At 46.4% G+C, this 18133-nt stretch overlaps 1 protein-coding gene across 2 annotated transcripts in view; it reads right to left on the bottom strand.

Moving 5' to 3' along the window:
* Positions 1–18133, bottom strand: part of LOC112233914 (collagen alpha-1(XXIV) chain-like) — a 260500-nt gene that overhangs the window by 31815 nt on the left and 210552 nt on the right. For both annotated transcript variants that reach the window (XM_042322354.1, XM_042322355.1), the window contains exons 42-47: positions 16000–16056; positions 15197–15250; positions 13898–13951; positions 12270–12323; positions 7401–7454; positions 1402–1509 (exon numbers count right to left, since the gene is read on the bottom strand). In XM_042322354.1, coding sequence (XP_042178288.1) covers positions 1402–1509; positions 7401–7454; positions 12270–12323; positions 13898–13951; positions 15197–15250; positions 16000–16056 — 381 coding nt within the window. The remainder of the gene's footprint in view (positions 1–1401; positions 1510–7400; positions 7455–12269; positions 12324–13897; positions 13952–15196; positions 15251–15999; positions 16057–18133) is intronic.

Below are 18133 nucleotides of genomic sequence, written 5' to 3' on the forward strand. Positions count from 1 at the left end.
AGGGGAAGACTAAAGGGCATCCACTGTCGGTCTGGCTGCCTGGGTAGCAGAGGAAGACTAAAGGACATCCACTGTCGGTCTGGCTGCCTGGGTAGCAGAGGAAGACTAAAGGTCATCCACTGTCGGTCTGGCTGCCTGGGTAGCAGAGGAAGACTAAAGGTCATCCACTGTCGGTCTGGCTGCCTGGGTAGCAGAGGAAGACTAAAGGTCATCCACTGTCGGTCTGGCTGCCTGGGTAGCAGGGGAAGACTAAAGGACATCCATGCATGAAATACCCACATACTCAGGGCTGCCGGGACTGCAGACTTTAGTATCAAGAATCCCATTGATCTCTGACCACAGAAACCCAATCAAATCAAATAAGCCATTTAATGACCAGTCATTTCCTGATGAATATCCTTCAGTACTTTAAACACAGCTAGTGGGAGCAGGATCCGTATTCCTTAAGCCTCCCAGTGTGCAGAAGTGCTGAACTAGGATCAGTTTCTCCTTTTAGATTATAATTGCTGTACAGGGTGGACCTGATGCTAGATCAGTATAAGAGTACGGGCCCAGAAGGAGAGGGAGAAGGGAAAAGGAGGGGCAGCCATATTTCAGTCTTCTAAAGCTCCATTTCTCCTGTGTTATGTTGATTTACTGGATTACAGGAGTCTCTCCGTCCTGGTCGTTAGTCTAGCCACAAATCACATTAATAATGTGTTGTTGTCTTAATCTACTTAAAGGACTTTTTTTCTTCATTAGTCCACAGTTCCCAAGATGGCAGCAGTCAAATTTTCAAGATTTAGGATTTTCAAGAAGTATTTGTTTTGCATCATGTGATGCATTATGCACCGTCATTATGATGTGGCAAGTGACACTTTGCTTCTTGAAAATCCAATGTCTTGAAAACTTGATTGCTGACATGGATTAATTAAAAAAATACCGTAATATAGTTTTTGAGTGTATTTTTCCTTTAATAATGGGATAATCTCATAACTTTATTCAGCCCATTCTTCAGTTTGGACACTGTTGGAGATGTACTGTGACGCTAGCTAGTGTTGTGATTGCGTGTAATGTTGCAAGAGAAATAGATGAGTGAGGTTTTGAACGAGGAGACGCGGTAAAACTAAATAAGAAAGGGGTCACTGGATCGTAAACTTTATTCTGATTCAGAGAGCGGGTCAGACTGTCAGCCACAGACATTTAACGATGCTGAGAGAATGGCTCTCTTAAAGTTTGCTTACACAATGTAATAATCCCCTGACTCTTACTGTGACCTACTGTAGAGCACAGACAGGGCAAGAGTTTGTTTATGGACAGATTATAGGGCCCCATTCTGTGTGTGTGTGTGTGCGCGCGCGCGTGCGTGTGTGTGTGAGTGTCTGCAGGCACGGGGAATAATTGTGCCTGATGAGTGTGTACCTGTCGCCCAGTCTTCCCTGGAAATCCTGGTAACCCAACCAGTCCTGGAGGACCGTCAGGCCCAGCGTATCCCTCCATGCCTCTGGGTCCAAGTAAACCAACTTCGCCCTGGGAAATACAAAACAACAATATCAAACTCAATCTGTCGTGTCTCCAGGACAATACTACGTTAGTTATGGGCGCTAACGTGAATATTCAGGTCTTAGCCGGTTGAGGTCACTTCTCACCGTAATGCATTTTATCCAACCACCTACGATACACTGCCGCTCTAATCTCCCAACCTTTCCCAACCTGATTAGCTGTTCAACAGTCTTACAGCTGGGGAGTAGAAGCTGTTAAGGAGCCTTTTGGACCTAGACTTGGAGCTCCGGTACTGCTTGCCGTGCGGTAGCAGAGAGAGCAGTTTATGACTAGGGTGGCTGGGGTCTTTGACAATTTTTGGGGGGGCCTTCCTCTGACACCACCTAGTAGAGAGGTCCTGAATGGCAAGAAGCTTGGCCCCAGTGATGTACTGGGTCGTACGCACTACCCTCTGTAGCCGAACGTTTCCATACTAGGTGGTGATGCAACTGGTCAGGAGGCTCTCGATGGTGCAGCTGTAGAATCTTTTGATACCATGACTCAGCATGTTCTCGGCAATAACTCATTCAATTTGTTTCCATCACTCCATGGCCTCTCTCTCTCCATCATCCCTCCTTCCCTGCTTTCTATCTCTTCACATAGGCTCTCTCTCGCTCTCTCTCTGTCCGTCCCTCTATCTCCACTTCTCTCCCCATTTCTCCCCCCTACAAAGTAGTCCATACTGTAAATGTAATCTCCACTTAACACAATGCATTAGGCTTGTTTGTTGTAGTACAGAATGTAATGCAATATATCTATTTCCTCTCTCTGTACCTCTCTACATCTCTCCCATCACCCTCTCCCTCTGTACCTCTCTACATCTCTCCCATCACCCTCTCCCTCTGTACCTCTCTACATCTCTCCCATCACCCTCTCCCTCTGTACCTCTCTACATCTCTCCCATCACCCTCTCCCTCTGTACCTACCTACATCTCTCCCATCACCCTCTCCACCTCTCTACATCTCTCCCATCACCCTCTCCCTCTGTACCTCTCTACATCTCTCCCATCACCCTCTCCCTCTGTACCTCTCTACATCTCTCCCATCACCCTCTCCCTCTGTACCTCTCTACATCTCTCCCATCACCCTCTCCCTCTGTACCTCTCTACATCTCTCCCATCACCCTCTCCCTCTGTACCTCTCTACAACTCTCCCATCACCCTCTCTACATCTCTCCCATCACCCTCTCCACCTCTCTACATCTCTCCCATCACCCTCTCCCTCTCCACCTCTCTACATCTCTCCCATCACCCTCTCCCTCTGTACCTCTCTACATCTCTCCCATCACCCTCTCCACCTCTCTACATCTCTCCCATCACCCTCTCCCTCTCCACCTCTCTACATCTCTACCATCACCCTCTCCCTCTGTACCTCTCTACAACTCTCCCATCACCCTCTCTACATCTCTCCCATCACCCTCTCCACCTCTCTACATCTCTCCCATCACCCTCTCCACCTCTCTACATCTCTCCCATCACCCTCTCCCTCTGTACCTCTCTACATCTCTCCCATCACCACCTCTCTACATCTCTCCCATCACCCTCTCCCTCTGTACCTCTCTACATCTCTCCCATCTCCCTCTCCACCTCTCTACATCTCTCCCATCACCCTCTCCCTCTGTACCTCTCTACATCTCTCCCATCACCCTCTCCACCTCTCTCATCACCCTCTCCCTCTGTACCTCTCTACATCTCTCCCATCACCCTCTCCACCTCTCTCATCACCCTCTCCCTCTGTACCTCTCTACATCTCTCCCATCACCCTCTCCACCTCTCTCATCACCCTCTCCCTCTGTACCTCTCTACATCTCTCCCATCACCCTCTCCCTCACCTCTCTACATCTCTCCCATCACCCTCTCCCTCTGTACCTCTCTATATCTCTCCCATCACCCTCTCCACCTCTCTCATCACCCTCTCCCTCTGTACCTCTCTACATCTCTCCCATCACCCTCTCCACCTCTCTCATCACCCTCTCCCTCTGTACCTCTCTACATCTCTCCCATCACCCTCTCCCTCTGTACCTCTCTACATCTCTCCCATCACCCTCTCCCTCTGTACCTCTCTCCACCTCTCTCATCACCCTCTCCCTCTGTACCTCTCTACATCTCTCTCTCATCACCCTCTCCCTCTGTACATCTCTCCCATCACCCTCTCCCTCTGTACCTCTCTACATCTCTCCCATCACCCTCTCCCTCTGTACCTCTCTACATCTCTCCCATCACCCTCTCCCTCTGTACCTCTCTACATCTCTCCCATCACCCTCTCCACCTCTCTACATCTCTCTCATCACCCTCTCCCTCTGTACATCTCTCCCATCACCCTCTCCACCTCTCCCATCACCCTCTCCCTCTGTACCTCTCTACATCTCTCCCATCACCCTCTCCCTCTGTACCTCTCTACATCTCTCCCATCACCCTCTCCCTCTGTACCTCTCTACATCTCTCCCATCACCCTCTCCACCTCTCTCATCACCCTCTCCACCTCTCTACATCTCTCCCATCACCCTCTCCCTCTGTACCTCTCTACATCTCTCCCATCACCCTCTCCACCTCTCTACATCTCTCTCATCACCCTCTCCCCTCTCTACATCTCTCCCATCACCCTCTCCACCTCTCTACATCTCTCTCATCACCCTCTCCCTCTCTACATCTCTCCCATCACCCTCTCCACCTCTCTACATCTCTCTCATCACCCTCTCCCTCTCTACATCTCTCCCATTACCCTCTCCACCTCTCCCATCACCCTCTCCCTCTGTACCTCTCTACATCTCTCCCATCACCCTCTCCCTCTGTACCTCTCTACATCTCTCCCATCACCCTCTCCCTCTGTACCTCTCTACATCTCTCCCATCACCCTCTCCCTCTGTACCTCTGTACCTCTCTACATCTCTCCCATCACCCTCTCCCTCTGTACCTCTCTACATCTCTCCCATCACCCTCTCCCTCTGTACCTCTCTACATCTCTCCCATCATCCTCTCCCTCTGTACCTCTCTACATCTCTCCCATCACCCTCTCCCTCTGTACCTCTCTACATCTCTCCCATCACCCTCTCCCTCTGTACCTCTCTACATCTCTCCCATCACCCTCTCCCTCTGTACCTCTCTACATCTCTCCCATCACCCCTCCCTCTGTACCTCTGTACCTCTCTACATCTCTCCCATCACCCTCTCCCTCTGTACCTCTCTACATCTCTCCCATCACCCTCTCCCTCTGTACCTCTCTACATCTCTCCAATCACCCTCTCCCTCTGTACCTCTCTACATCTCTCCCATCACCCTCTCCCTCTGTACCTCTCTACATCTCTCCCATCACCCTCTCCCTCTGTACCTCTCTACATCTCTCCCATCACCCTCTCCCTCTGTACCTCTCTACATCTCTCCCATCACCCTCTCCCTCTGTACCTCTCTACATCTCTCCCATCACCCTCTCCCTCTGTACCTCTCTCCCATCACCCTCTCCCTCTGTACCTCTCTACATCTCTCCCATCACCCTCTCCCTCTGTACCTCTCTACATCTCTCCCATCACCCTCTCCCTCTGTACCTCTCTACATGTCTCCCATCACCCTCTCCCTCTGTACCTCTCTACATCTCTCCCATCACCCTCTCCCTCTGTACCTCTCTACATCTCTACATCTCTCCCATCACCCTCTCCCTCTGTACCTCTGTACCTCTCTACATCTCTCCCATCACCCTCTCCCTCTGTACCTCTCTACATCTCTACATCTCTCCCATCACCCTCTCCCTCTGTACCTCTGTACCTCTCTACATCTCTCCCATCACCCTCTCCCTCTGTACCTCTCTACATCTCTCCCATCACCCTCTCCCTCTGTACCTCTCTACATCTCTACAATCACCCTCTCCCTCACCTCTCTCATCTCTCCCATCACCCTCTCCCTCTGTACCTCTCTACATCTCTCCCATCACCCTCTCCCTCTGTACCTCTCTACATCTCTCCCCTCACCCTCTCCCTCTGTACCTCTCTACATCTCTCCCATCACCCTCTCCCTCTGTACATCTCTACATCTCTCCCATCACCCTCTCCCTCTGTACCTCTCTACATCTCTCCCATCACCCTCTCCCTCTGTACCTCTCTACATCTCTCCCATCACCCTCTCCCTCTGTACCTCTCTACATCTCTCCCATCACCCTCTCCCTCTGTACCTCTCTACATCTCTCCCATCACCCTCTCCCTCTGATCCTCTCTACATCTCTCCCATCACCCTCTCCCTCTGTACCTCTCTACATCTCTCCCATCACCCTCTCCCTCTGTACCTCTCTACATCTCTCCCATCACCCTCTCCCTCTGTACATCTCTCCCATCACCCTCTCCCTCTGTACCTCTCTACATCTCTCCCATCACCCTCTCCCTCTGTACCTCTCTACATCTCTCCCATCACCCTCTCCCTCTGTACCTCTCTACATCTCTCCCATCACCCTCTCCCTCTGTACCTCTCTACATCTCTCCCATCACCCTCTCCCTCTGTACCTCTCTACATCTCTCCCATCACCCTCTCCCTCTGTACCTCTCTACATCTCTCCCATCACCCTCTCCCTCTGTACCTCTCTACATCTCTCCCATCACCCTCTCCCTCTGTACCTCTCTACATCTCTCCCATCACCCTCTCCCTCTGTACCTCTCATCTCTACATCTCTCCCATCACCCTCTCCCTCTGTACCTCTGTACCTCTCTACATCTCTCCCATCACCCTCTCCCTCTGTACCTCTCTACATCTCTCCCATCACCCTCTCCCTCTGTACCTCTGTACCTCTCTACATCTCTCCCATCACCCTCTCCCTCTGTACCTCTCTACATCTCTCCCATCACCCTCTCCCTCTGTACCTCTCTACATCTCTCCCATCACCCTCTCCCTCTGTACCTCTCTACATCTCTCCCCTCACCCTCTCCCTCTGTACCTCTCTACATCTCTCCCATCACCCTCTCCCTCTGTACATCTCTACATCTCTCCCATCACCCTCTCCCTCTGTACCTCTCTACATCTCTCCCATCACCCTCTCCCTCTGTACCTCTCTACATCTCTCCCATCACCCTCTCCCTCTGTACCTCTCTACATCTCTCCCATCACCCTCTCCCTCTGTACCTCTCTACATCTCTCCCATCACCCTCTCCCTCTGTACCTCTCTACATCTCTCCCATCACCCTCTCCCTCTGTACCTCTCTACATCTCTCCCATCACCCTCTCCCTCTGTACATCTCTCCCATCACCCTCTCCCTCTGTACCTCTCTACATCTCTCCCATCACCCTCTCCCTCTGTACCTCTCTACATCTCTCCCATCACCCTCTCCCTCTGTACCTCTCTATATCTCTCCCATCACCCTCTCCCTCTGTACCTCTCTACATCTCTCCCATCACCCTCTCCCTCTGTACCTCTGTACCTCTCTACATCTCTCCCATCACCCTCTCCCTCTGTACCTCTCTACATTTCTCCCATCACCCTCTCCACCTCTCTACATCTCTCCCATCACCCTCTCCCTCTGTACCTCTCTACATCTCTCCCATCACCCTCTCCCTCTGTACCTCTCTACATCTCTCCCATCACCCTCTCCCTCTGTACCTCTCTACATCTCTCCCATCACCCTCTCCCTCTGTACCTCTCTACATCTCTCCCATCACCCTCTCCCTCTGTACCTCTCTACATCTCTCCCATCACCCTCTCCCTCTGTACCTCTCTACATCTCTCCCATCATCTCCCTCTGTACCTCTCTACATCTCTCCCATCACCCTCTCCCTCTGTACCTCTCTACATCTCTCCCATCACCCTCTCCCTCTGTACCTCTCTACATCTCTCCCATCACCCTCTCCCTCTGTCCTTCTTTCTTTCATCATGTCTTCTCTACATTGTGGTTATGTGATACTTACTTCAACACCAGCGGTCCCAGTCAGGCCTCTCGCTCCTTTCTTCCCTTCGAAGCCCTGTACAAACACAAACGCACACACACACACACACACACACACACACACCAATTGTTTTGTTACCAATAAAAACAAATCCATTATTCATCTACATGTGTCTGCTTATTCCCTGACAGAGGCAGTCCCTTCCTCTGTATGTGTGTGGTTACATCAGTTTTTTACAATCACTTTGGCACTCATTTCAGAACCTTGATGTCCTTTTTCAAAACTCCTGACACAAAACTTACAACCGATGATCAAAAAGCACATTTTCAAAACTAACACTTTTTGCAATTGCTTGGATACAATACACATAAAGTTAAGATCATTTGTTCATTGAACTAAAATCACCTGTTCAAAATGACACAACTTAACATCAAAGTATCACCATTTCAAAATGCAATTCACACATTACATCTGAGATGACTGTCTATTCATTTCATTACGATGATCTAACTATCAATTGATACACCTGCTGAAAATGATAAGTAACTGTTGCATTACTCTTAATGCATAGTTTTATGGACACTGACAAACAATATTCCATGTTTAGATCATCAAATCTTCAGGATAATGAGATCCAATGACACCAATTACCGTGGAACATGAACCAATTAGACTACATTATCTATGGATGTAATACTTCATCATCATTCTTTATCAGACACTGTTTCTATGGTCCCATGTACCACTTTTCCAGACCATGTTTTCAGATTTGACATGACTTTTTCAGGTACCCCCTTTTGCAGCATGCACACCATTGTTTTAAATGGCTGTTATTTGAGCATTTTTGGCCTTTCTTTTAGCTTGAATGAGTCTGGACATTCTCCTCTGACCTCTCTCATTAACAAGGTGTTTTGCCCACAGCCGCTCACTGAATGTGTTTTGTTTATCGCACTGTTCTCTGTAAACTCTAGAGACTGTAGTGCATAAATCCCAGGGGGCAGCTGTTTCTGAGATGCTGAAACCACCATGTGTGGCACCAGCAATCATACCACGGTCAAAGTTGCTTAGATTACGCATCTTGCCCGTTCTAATGTTTGGTCGAACCACAACTAAAGCTCTCTACTCTATATATTATATATAGAGTTTCAGGCAGCCACATGATTCGCTATTCAAAGGAGCAGGCTATTAGCGTTAACACGCAGGTGTACCTAATAAAGTGACCGGTGAGTGTATATATGCAGGCCCTTGTAATTGCTTTTCCAAAACTGCCAACTCGTACATTGTGGTACGAGTATATAGTGTAATGAGTGGTATCCACCGGCAACAACATGGCGATAACATGGAGTCAGCAGGTGATCCAGGTCACAACAGAGGTCAAGCAGTGGGAGGAGGAAGACGAAGGAAACGTGGTGGTCAAAGGAATGTCAGGAGACAAGCACCCCTTCTGAGTGGTGGTCGTGGGCATCGTTTGAGAGGTGTGGGGGAACGTGGTAGAGGACAAGCACCCCTTCTGAGAGGTGGTCGTGGGCCTCGTTTGAGAGGTGTGAGGGACCGTGGTAGAGAACAAGGCCACAAACCAAGACAGTGGCAGCAACAGCAGAGAGTTTCCAATGAAATCCGAGCAATAGTTGTAGACCATGTCATGGCATGACAATGACTGAGGCAGCTATAATGATTCAACTAAACCTCAGAAGATCAACCAATGTGTACCACAGAGTAGGTGATGTGACTAAATGTGTTCTTACTGTAATTTTCCATGCAGAATTGAGACAAGGCCAAATAGAGGAGGCAGAGGCAAAATTCTGACTGACCAACAAGAGCGGGCTGTGGTCAATTTGGTTCGGGACAGAAATGATATTCACCTTACAGAAATTCAGCAGCACATCTTGGACAGTGACGACATGTTGAACAATGTGGAATCCATAAGTTTGCCAACTATTGCACCCATGCCGAAAAGGCACCAGGTGTCTCTAAAACAGCTATACCGTGTGCCTTCTGAAAGAAATGCAGACAGAGTCAAGCAACTGAGGACTGGTATGTTCAGGTATGTTCACTTTCAAGATGACTGTTTTGAAAAATTCCCCCCAAATTCTACACCATTGTAATCAGTAATTCTCTTTCCAAAATGTATTTTTAGAGGGAGATGGAGCTGGATGCTGACGAAAACCATCACAAATTCCTATTTTTGGATGAGGCAGGGTTCAACCCGGCCAAGACAAAGAGGAGAGGTCGGAATTTCATTGGCCAGCGGGCAACCATCCAAGTCCCTGGACAACATGGGGGCAAACATCACCAGGTGTGCGACTATATCAGAAGATGGTGTGGTGGGACGCAGACCTCGTATTGGATCATATAATGCAGCTCTCCTTGTAACCTTCCTTGATGAGCTAAACCAGGTCTGTAGAGCTGATGGTGTGACCTACGTCATTGTGTGGGATAATGTCAGGTTCCACCATGCTCAAATGGTGCAAGCATGGTTTCAGGCCCATCCACAATTTACCACCTTGTACTTACCCTCATACTCTCCTTTCCTTAACCCGACTGAGGAATTTTTCTCCACATGGAGGTGGAAGGTATATGATAGGCGACCTCACGAACAAGCCACCCTTCTCCAGGCCATGGATGGCGCATACAATGACATCATGGCAGACCAGTGTCAGGCCTGGATTCGTCACGCCCAAAGATTCTTCCCAAGATATTTGGCTAATGAAAACATCCATTGTGATGTGGATGAGAACCTGTGGCCAAATCCACAAGACAGGGTTGATGGAAATATAGAAGTACAGTAATCAATCCTTTGTTTTGCTTTTTACAGTAAGCCAGGTGAGGAACACTGCAGTGATGTTTTACAGTAAGCCAGGTGAGGAACACTGCAGTGATGTTTTACAGTAAGCCAGGTGAGGAACACTGCAGTGATGTTTTTTTGAGGAACACAGTGAAGCCAGGTGAGGAACACTGCAGTGATGTTTTACAGTAAGCCAGGTGAGGAACACTGCAGTGATGTTTTACAGTAAGCCAGGTGAGGAACACTGCAGTGATGTTTTACAGTAAGCCAGGTGAGGAACACTGCAGTGATGTTTTACAGTAAACCAGGTGAGGAACACTGCAGTGATGTTTTACAGTAAGCCAGGTGTTGAACACTGCAGTGATGTTTTACAGTAAGCCAGGTGAGGAACACTGCAGTGATGTTTTACAGTAAGCCAGGTGAGGAACACTGCAGTGATGTTTTACAGTAAGCCAGGTGAGGAACACTGCAGTGATGTTTTACAGTAAGCCAGGTGAGGAACACTTCTGGTGATGTTTTACTGTAGTGTTCTTTTTTGTAGCTAATTATTTTTGCTTTGATTCAAAGAAACCTATCGTGTGATTTTATTGCATTTCATCAATACATTTCATATTTTGTTCAATGATTCCACTGTGTGTAGTATTCTCTCTACTAGTCCTTTTATAGTGATGTATTTACGTGTAGTACCATAATGAAACATGTATCACATATTTTGTACTGCAATATTTAATGATCTAAATGAATGTTCCTATGGTATTTCATGATAAATGAGTTATTTGAACCAATGATTCTGTAAGTGCAAGGCTTCTTTAAAGATATGAATGCACAATGCAATGTTTTGAACACTGTGTTACAAGTGATGACTGTTTTGAGTTTTGTGTCTAGAGTTTTGAAAAATGACCACAAGGTTCTAAAATTAGTGCCAAAGTGATTGTAAAAAAGTGTAAGCTTAAGTCTTCGGCTAAATGGATGTTTACATATACAGATCTGCGTAGTGTATACTTCCCTCATACACCTCTAGTCTTGTGTTACTCCGGTTCAGACATTTCTAAGAAGGCCGAACTTGCACTCAATATGTGACGCACCAATATTCACTCAATCTGATAAAATAGGCAAATAGGCCAAGTCACGTGTCTTAACATGTCAAAGGTGTTTAGAACTATGTAAGATACAGTACCTAAGCTTGTTTTTAGGAAATATGTGACCATATGCAGATCAAAGAATCCTATTTCTGTACATAAAGAGCTATATTCCATAAAGAGCAACATTATGTCACAAATGAATGATATTCACAAACTCTGAAAATGTATACATTATCAAGCTGCAGTTAAAATAATTCAGAATTGAAGTGAAAAAATTCATCCCTGAAGTGAAGTAATTTAGACTTGAAGTGCATAATAAATAGCTCCTTTTTCCAAAATTCTAACTGATGCCAGCTTTGTGCATTCCAGTGTGTATTCTCAAGCCTTGTGGAATTCAGACGGAACACTTTGAAGCATGAAGCGCACAGTGGGTGGCCAAACAAACATAATTCTCTGCTTCCTTCTTTCCCCCTCATTCTCTCCTTCCCTCATCCGTCTTCTCTGGTATCAAAGGCACAGATGCTCAAGCCTGTCTGCATTGTTTTGGCCCAGTCTGATTTCATGGGAATAAAAGTGTTTTTTTTCTCCCTCTCTTCACATGACAATGCTTATGCTCTGGCACTTCGGCTTGTTGATCGAGAGCAATAGAGTCCTAGGTTAAAAATGGTTGTCTCCACGGCTTGGCTAGCTTGTTAGGAATTGCAGTTTGGAAGTGAGTGTCTTCTCTTCTCCCATAGTGTTGACAGGTGATTGCTCAACCCAACCCTCATGGTGTTCAGAGCCAAGGAAGCCTGTAGGAAGGCTTCTGTAGTAGGCTGGTGTAACACTTTTATTGGTCATCTAGTTATACAGTAACATCTAATCTAGAGCTCCAAGGAGACATGATTTAACAAACACTGTGCTTTCCTTTCCCCAAGCCAGGAGCAGAATGAGTCCGATGCATTGATTTACAAAGAATACCATGATCACACACACACACACACACACACACACACACACACACACACACACACACACACTCACCTGAGTTCCCATTTCTCCTTTCGGGCCCGGTTCTCCGGATTCCCCTGGTGTTCCCTAATCAACAAAATCACACACACACACACACACACACACCCCAAATACATTCAGTTTTTCACAATTCCTGACATTAAATCATAGCAAAAATTCCCTGTCATAAGTCAGTTAGGATCACCACTTTATTTAAGAAAGTGAAATTATTTATTTCAGCTTTTATTTCTTTCATCACATATCCAGAGGGTCAGAAGTTTACATACACTCAATTAGTATTTGGTAGCATTGCCTTTCAATTGTTTAACTTGGGTCAAACGTTTCGGGTAGCCTTCCACAAGCTTCCCACAATAAGTTGGGTGAATTTGGGCCCATTCCTCCTGACAGAGCTGGTGTAACTGAGTCAGGTTTGTAGGCCTCCTTGCTCGCACACACTTTTTCAGTTCTGCCCACAAATTTCCTATGGGATTGAGGTCAGGGCTTTGTGATGGCCACTCCAATAGCCTGACTTTGTTGTCCTTAGCCATTTTGCCACAACTTTGGAAGTGTGCTTGAGGTCGTTGCCCATTTGGAAGACCCATTTGCGATGAAGCTTTAACTTCCTGACTGATGTCTTGAGACGTTGCTTCAATATATCCACATAATTTTCCGTCCTCATGATGCCATCTATTTTGTGAAGTTACCAGTCCCTTCTGCAGCAAATCACCTCCACAACATGATGCTGCCACCCCCATGCTTCACGGTTGGGATGGTGTTCTTCGGCTTGCAAGCCTCCCCCTTTTTCCTCCAAACATAACGATGGTCATTATGGCCAAACAGCTCTATTTATGCTTCATCAGACCAGAGGACATTTCTCAAAAAAGTACGATCGTTGTCCACATGTGCAGTTGCAAACAGTAGTCTGGCTTTTTTTATGGCAGTTTTGGAGCAGTGGCTTCTTCCTTGCTGCGGCCTTTCAGGTTATGTCGATATAGGACTCGTTTTACTGTGGATATAGATCATTTTGTACCTGTTTCCAGCATCTTCTCAAGGTCCTATGCTGTTGTTCTGGGATTGATTTGCACTTTTCGCACTAAAGTACGTTCATCTCTAGGAGATCGAACGAGTGGTACCTTCAGGCATTTGGAAATTGCTCCCAAGGATGAACCAGACTTGTGGAGGCCTACAATTTTTTTCTGAAGTCTTGGCTGATTTCTTTGGATTTTCCCATGATGTCAAGCAAAGAGGCACTGAGTTTGAAGGTAGGCCTTGAAATACATCCACAGGTACACCTCCAATTGACTCAAATGATGTCAATTAGCCTATCAGAAGCTTCTAAAGCCATGACATCATTTCCTGGAATTTTCCAAACAGTTTAAAGGCACAGTCAACTTAGTGTATGTACACTTCTGACCCACTGGATTTGTGATACAGTGAATTATAAGTGAAATAATCTGTCTGTAAACAATTGTTGGAAAAATTACTTGTGTCATGCACAAAGTAGATGTCCTAGCCGACTTGCCAAAACTATATTTTGTTCACAAGAAATGTGTGAAGTGGTTGAAAAACGAGTTTTAATGACTCCAACCTAAGTGTATGTAAACTTCCGACTTCAACTGTAGATGCTGATAAGGGCTACACAGAGTATTTATTGGACTTACAGGAAGGCCTGGTGCTCCAACAGCCCCGCGAAGTCCAGTGAGGCCAGTGTGGCCCTGAAAATAACAAAGAGACAAAGACATTATACAGGTGAAACTAGAGCTGGGGCGATGAACCATCAATGATCGACACAGACCATACCGATCAAATATCGCAAAAGTTTGAAATGAAATCATTTTGCTAATATGGATTATTGTTAATGGGACAATTGATGGCTACAACCATCAAACTAGTAGTAACATTAGTCATTTAAATTATAAAAAAATAAACTGTGGTGCACATTGCTATAACCTTATCATTAGCATGTCTATTTGGACAATTTATCACACTATGGATTTTTGTCCATATCGCTCAGCTCTTGTTGAAACGCTACAGCTTCACAGTCACCTGAATTGGTGATATTGGAGGTTGAGTCATGTCATTTAGTGAGACCCAGATGTCAGGGTTCAGCTAGCTGTGTCTTGGTTCACTACAGCTACACAAGGTTAGCTGGAATAAGCCTGATCTTTAGGTCAAAATGTTGCACAATAAAACTGTGGGCGCATTCAACTGTGTTCGCATATCTATCTTTCTTTCAACAGCACTATATAGTCCCCTAAGCTTCATACCATACGAATAGCAGAACCGCAGAGTACTGTAGTTCACAGGCCAAGCTTTCTAGGTATGTATTTTATACAATTGGGCTGCAGGTGGCTCAGACAAAATTTGCTATATAAATTCACCACTCAGAAGGGGGAGAAGCTCCATAGGTCGACCCGCCGTGGCCAGTTAGAGTTAACACACACACACTTTTGTCTAATGGGATCCTGGAAGTATCTCAAGCCTCTCAACAACTGCCAAATCAAGATTAGCAACCGTGACTTTGAACTGATATCCAGTTTAGCAGAAGAATGCTTATAAATGCTTAAAACCATTGTACTCTCTCTCTTTCTGAGGAGGGCGGCGCTTGGGCAAAGTGTTTATAGGAGGGGAGAGCTCTAGTAACCCTGCCGCAGGGGATTCTGGGATTTATCTCTGCACAACTTTCATCTTGTACTGTTAACTTCACACCTGACCTGAACCTGTGTGTGTGTGTTTCGCATGTGTGTGTGTTAGTTTTCAGTGTCTATGCCAATAACACCAGATTTCCTCCTGACTAATCCCTAGGAATTCAGTAATCCGGGATGCTCATGTCTCAGATGTGTGGTCTCAGACCTGCTTTAATACAAGCACCAAAGAAAATAATGGAAACGGAACAGAAAAAACGCCAGAAAAGTGATTTTGTGATACATTTGATGTTGTGGTTTTTATGGTGGTTTTACCTGATATCCCTCATCTCCAGGCTCTCCGCGGTCTCCTCGCTCACCCGGGAGACCCTGCCCAAACACACACATACATTAGGGCTCTGAATCTTTTAGGAAAGGCTGTATTTCACCTTAAACTCTCTGAGCCAATAACACAATACCTTCCTTCTTATAGGTTACACTGCTTACAATCTATCTACTGTAGCACTTTGGCACAGCTGGTTGGATGGCACCTTATTTGGGGAGAACGGGCTTGAAGTAAAAACCGATTTTTTTAACCTTCATTTAACTAGGCAAGCCAGTTATGAACAAATTCTTATTTACAACGACAGCCTACACCGGCCAGACCCTGGGCCAATTGTGTGCCACCCTATGGGACTCCCAATCACGGCCAGTTGTGATACAGCCTGGATTTGAACCAGGGTGTCTGTTGTGAGGTTTCTAGTACTGAGATGCAGTGTCTCAGACCACAGCGCCACTTGGGAGGCCAACACATTCCTCTCCAGTAATGACTGGAGAGGAATCGGTGGAATGGTATCAAACACATCAAATGCATTGGTTTCCAGGTGTTTGATGCTGTTCCATTAGCTCCGTTCCAGACATTATTTTGAGCCATTCTCCCCTCAGCAGCCTCCACAAAGCGGCTTTGGACATCCACTCTCTTGGACCGCTGTCAAGCATGGTTGGACAACTACGCCTCAAGCAACACCACTATTAGAAAACGGTTAATGTAATGTTTCATAGGGTGCCACCTCTGACTCAGCCCTAAGTCACACACACATAGGAAGAGGACAGGTAAGTTGAAGGAAGGCGAGACCTACTGGTTCACCTAGTGGCCCGGCAGGTCCTGGGGTCTTACTGTCTTCTCCAGGGTAACCCTGGAACACCATACCAAAATACACTCAGTACACTCTGACACAACAGTAAAATGAGACAGCATGCCACAATGCGCCCATCCAACTCTGGCACAACAAACTTTATTTTTTATTTCACCTTTATTTAACCAGGTAGGCCAGTTGAGAACAAGTTCTTATTTACATCTGTGGCATGGCCAATATAAAGCCAAGCAGTGCGACAAAAACAACAACACAGAGTCACACATGGGATAAACAAATGTACAGTCAATAAGATAATTAAAAAATCTATATACAGTGTGTGCAAATGCAGTAAGATTAGGGAGGTAAGGCAATAAATATGCCATAGTGGCGAAATAATTAACATTTTGCATTAACACTGGAGTGATAGATGTGCAGAAGATGATGTGCAAGTAGAGATACTGGGGTGCAAAAGAGCAAAAATAAATAACAATATGGGGATGAGGTAGTTGTGTGGGCTATTTACAGATGAGCTATGTACAGGTGCAGCGATCAGTAAGCTGCTCTGACAGCTGATGGTTAAAGCTAGTGAGGGAGATATAAGTCTCCAGCTTCAGTGATTTTTGCAATTAGTTCCAGTCATTGGCAGCAGAGAACTAGAAGGAAAGGCGGCCAAATGAGGAGTTGGCTTTGGGGATAACCAGTGAAATATACCTGCTGGAGCACGTGCTATGGGTGGGTGTTTCTATGGTGACCAGTGAGCTGAGATAAGGCGGGGCGTTACCGAACAAAGACTTATAGATGACCTGGAGCCAGTGGGTTTGGCGATGAATATAAAGCGAGGGCCAGCCAACGAGAGCATACAGGTCGCAGTGGTGAGTAGTATATGGGGCTTTGGTGACAAAACGGATGGCACTGTGATAGACTGCATCCAATTTGCTGAGTAGAGTGTTAGAGGCTATTTTGGAAATGACATAGCCGAAGTCAAGGATTGGTAGGACAGTCAGTTTTATGTGGATATGTTTAGCAGCATGAGTGAAGGAGGATTTGAAGCGAAATAGGAAGCCGATTCTAGATTTAATTTTGGATTGGAGATACTTAATGTGAGTCTGGAAGGAGAGTTTACAGTCTAACCAGACACCTAGGTATTTTCAGTTGTCCACATATTCTAAGTCTGAAGAGTCCAGAGTAATGATTCTGGATGGGCAGGTGCGGGCAGCGATCGGTTGAAGAGCATGCATTTAGTTTTACTTGCATGTAAGAGCAGTTGGAGGCCACGGAAGGAGAGTTGTATGGCATTGAAGCTCATCTGGAGGTTAGTTAACACAGTGTCCAAAGAAGGGCCAGAAGTATACAGAATGGTGTTGTCTGCATAGAGGTGGATCAGAGAATCACCAGCAGCAAGAGCGACATCATTGATATATACAGGGAAAAGAGTCGGCCCGAGAATTGAACCTTGTGGCACCCCCATAGAGACTGCCAGAGGTCCAGACAACAGGCCCTCCGATTTGACACACTGAACTCTATCTGAGAAGTAGTTGGTGAACCAGGCGAGGCAGTCATTTGAGAAACAAAGGCTGTTGAGTCTGCCGATAAGAATGCAGTGATTGACAGAGTCAAAAGCCTTGGCCAGGTCGATGAAGATGGCTGCATAGTACTGTCTTTTATCTATGGCGGTTATGATATCGTTTAGGACCTTGAGTGTGGCTGAGGTGCACCTATGACCAGCTCGGAAACCAGATTGCATAGCGGAGAAGGTACGGTTGGATTCGAAATGGTCGGTGATCTGTTTGTTAACTTGGCTTTCGAAGACTTTAGAAAGGCAGGGCATGATAGATATAGGTCTAACAGTTTGCGTCTAGAGTGTTTCCCCCTTTTGAAGAGGGGGTGGCCGCTTTCCAATCTTTAGGGATCTCAGACGATGCGAAAGAGAGGTTGAACAGGCTAGTAATAGAGGGTTGCAACAATTGCGGCAGATCATTTTAGAAAGAGAGGGTCCAAATTGTCTAGCCCAGCTGATTTGTAGGGGTCAAGATTTTGCAGCTCTTTCAGAACATCAGCTATCTGGATTTGGGTGAAGGAGAAGTGGGGAGGGGGGCTAGGGCAAGTTGCTGTGGGGTGTGCACCTTATAACTCAGGA

The sequence above is a fragment of the Oncorhynchus tshawytscha genome, linkage group LG05, assembly GCF_018296145.1.
Source record: "Oncorhynchus tshawytscha isolate Ot180627B linkage group LG05, Otsh_v2.0, whole genome shotgun sequence".
Taxonomy (NCBI): domain Eukaryota; kingdom Metazoa; phylum Chordata; class Actinopteri; order Salmoniformes; family Salmonidae; genus Oncorhynchus; species Oncorhynchus tshawytscha.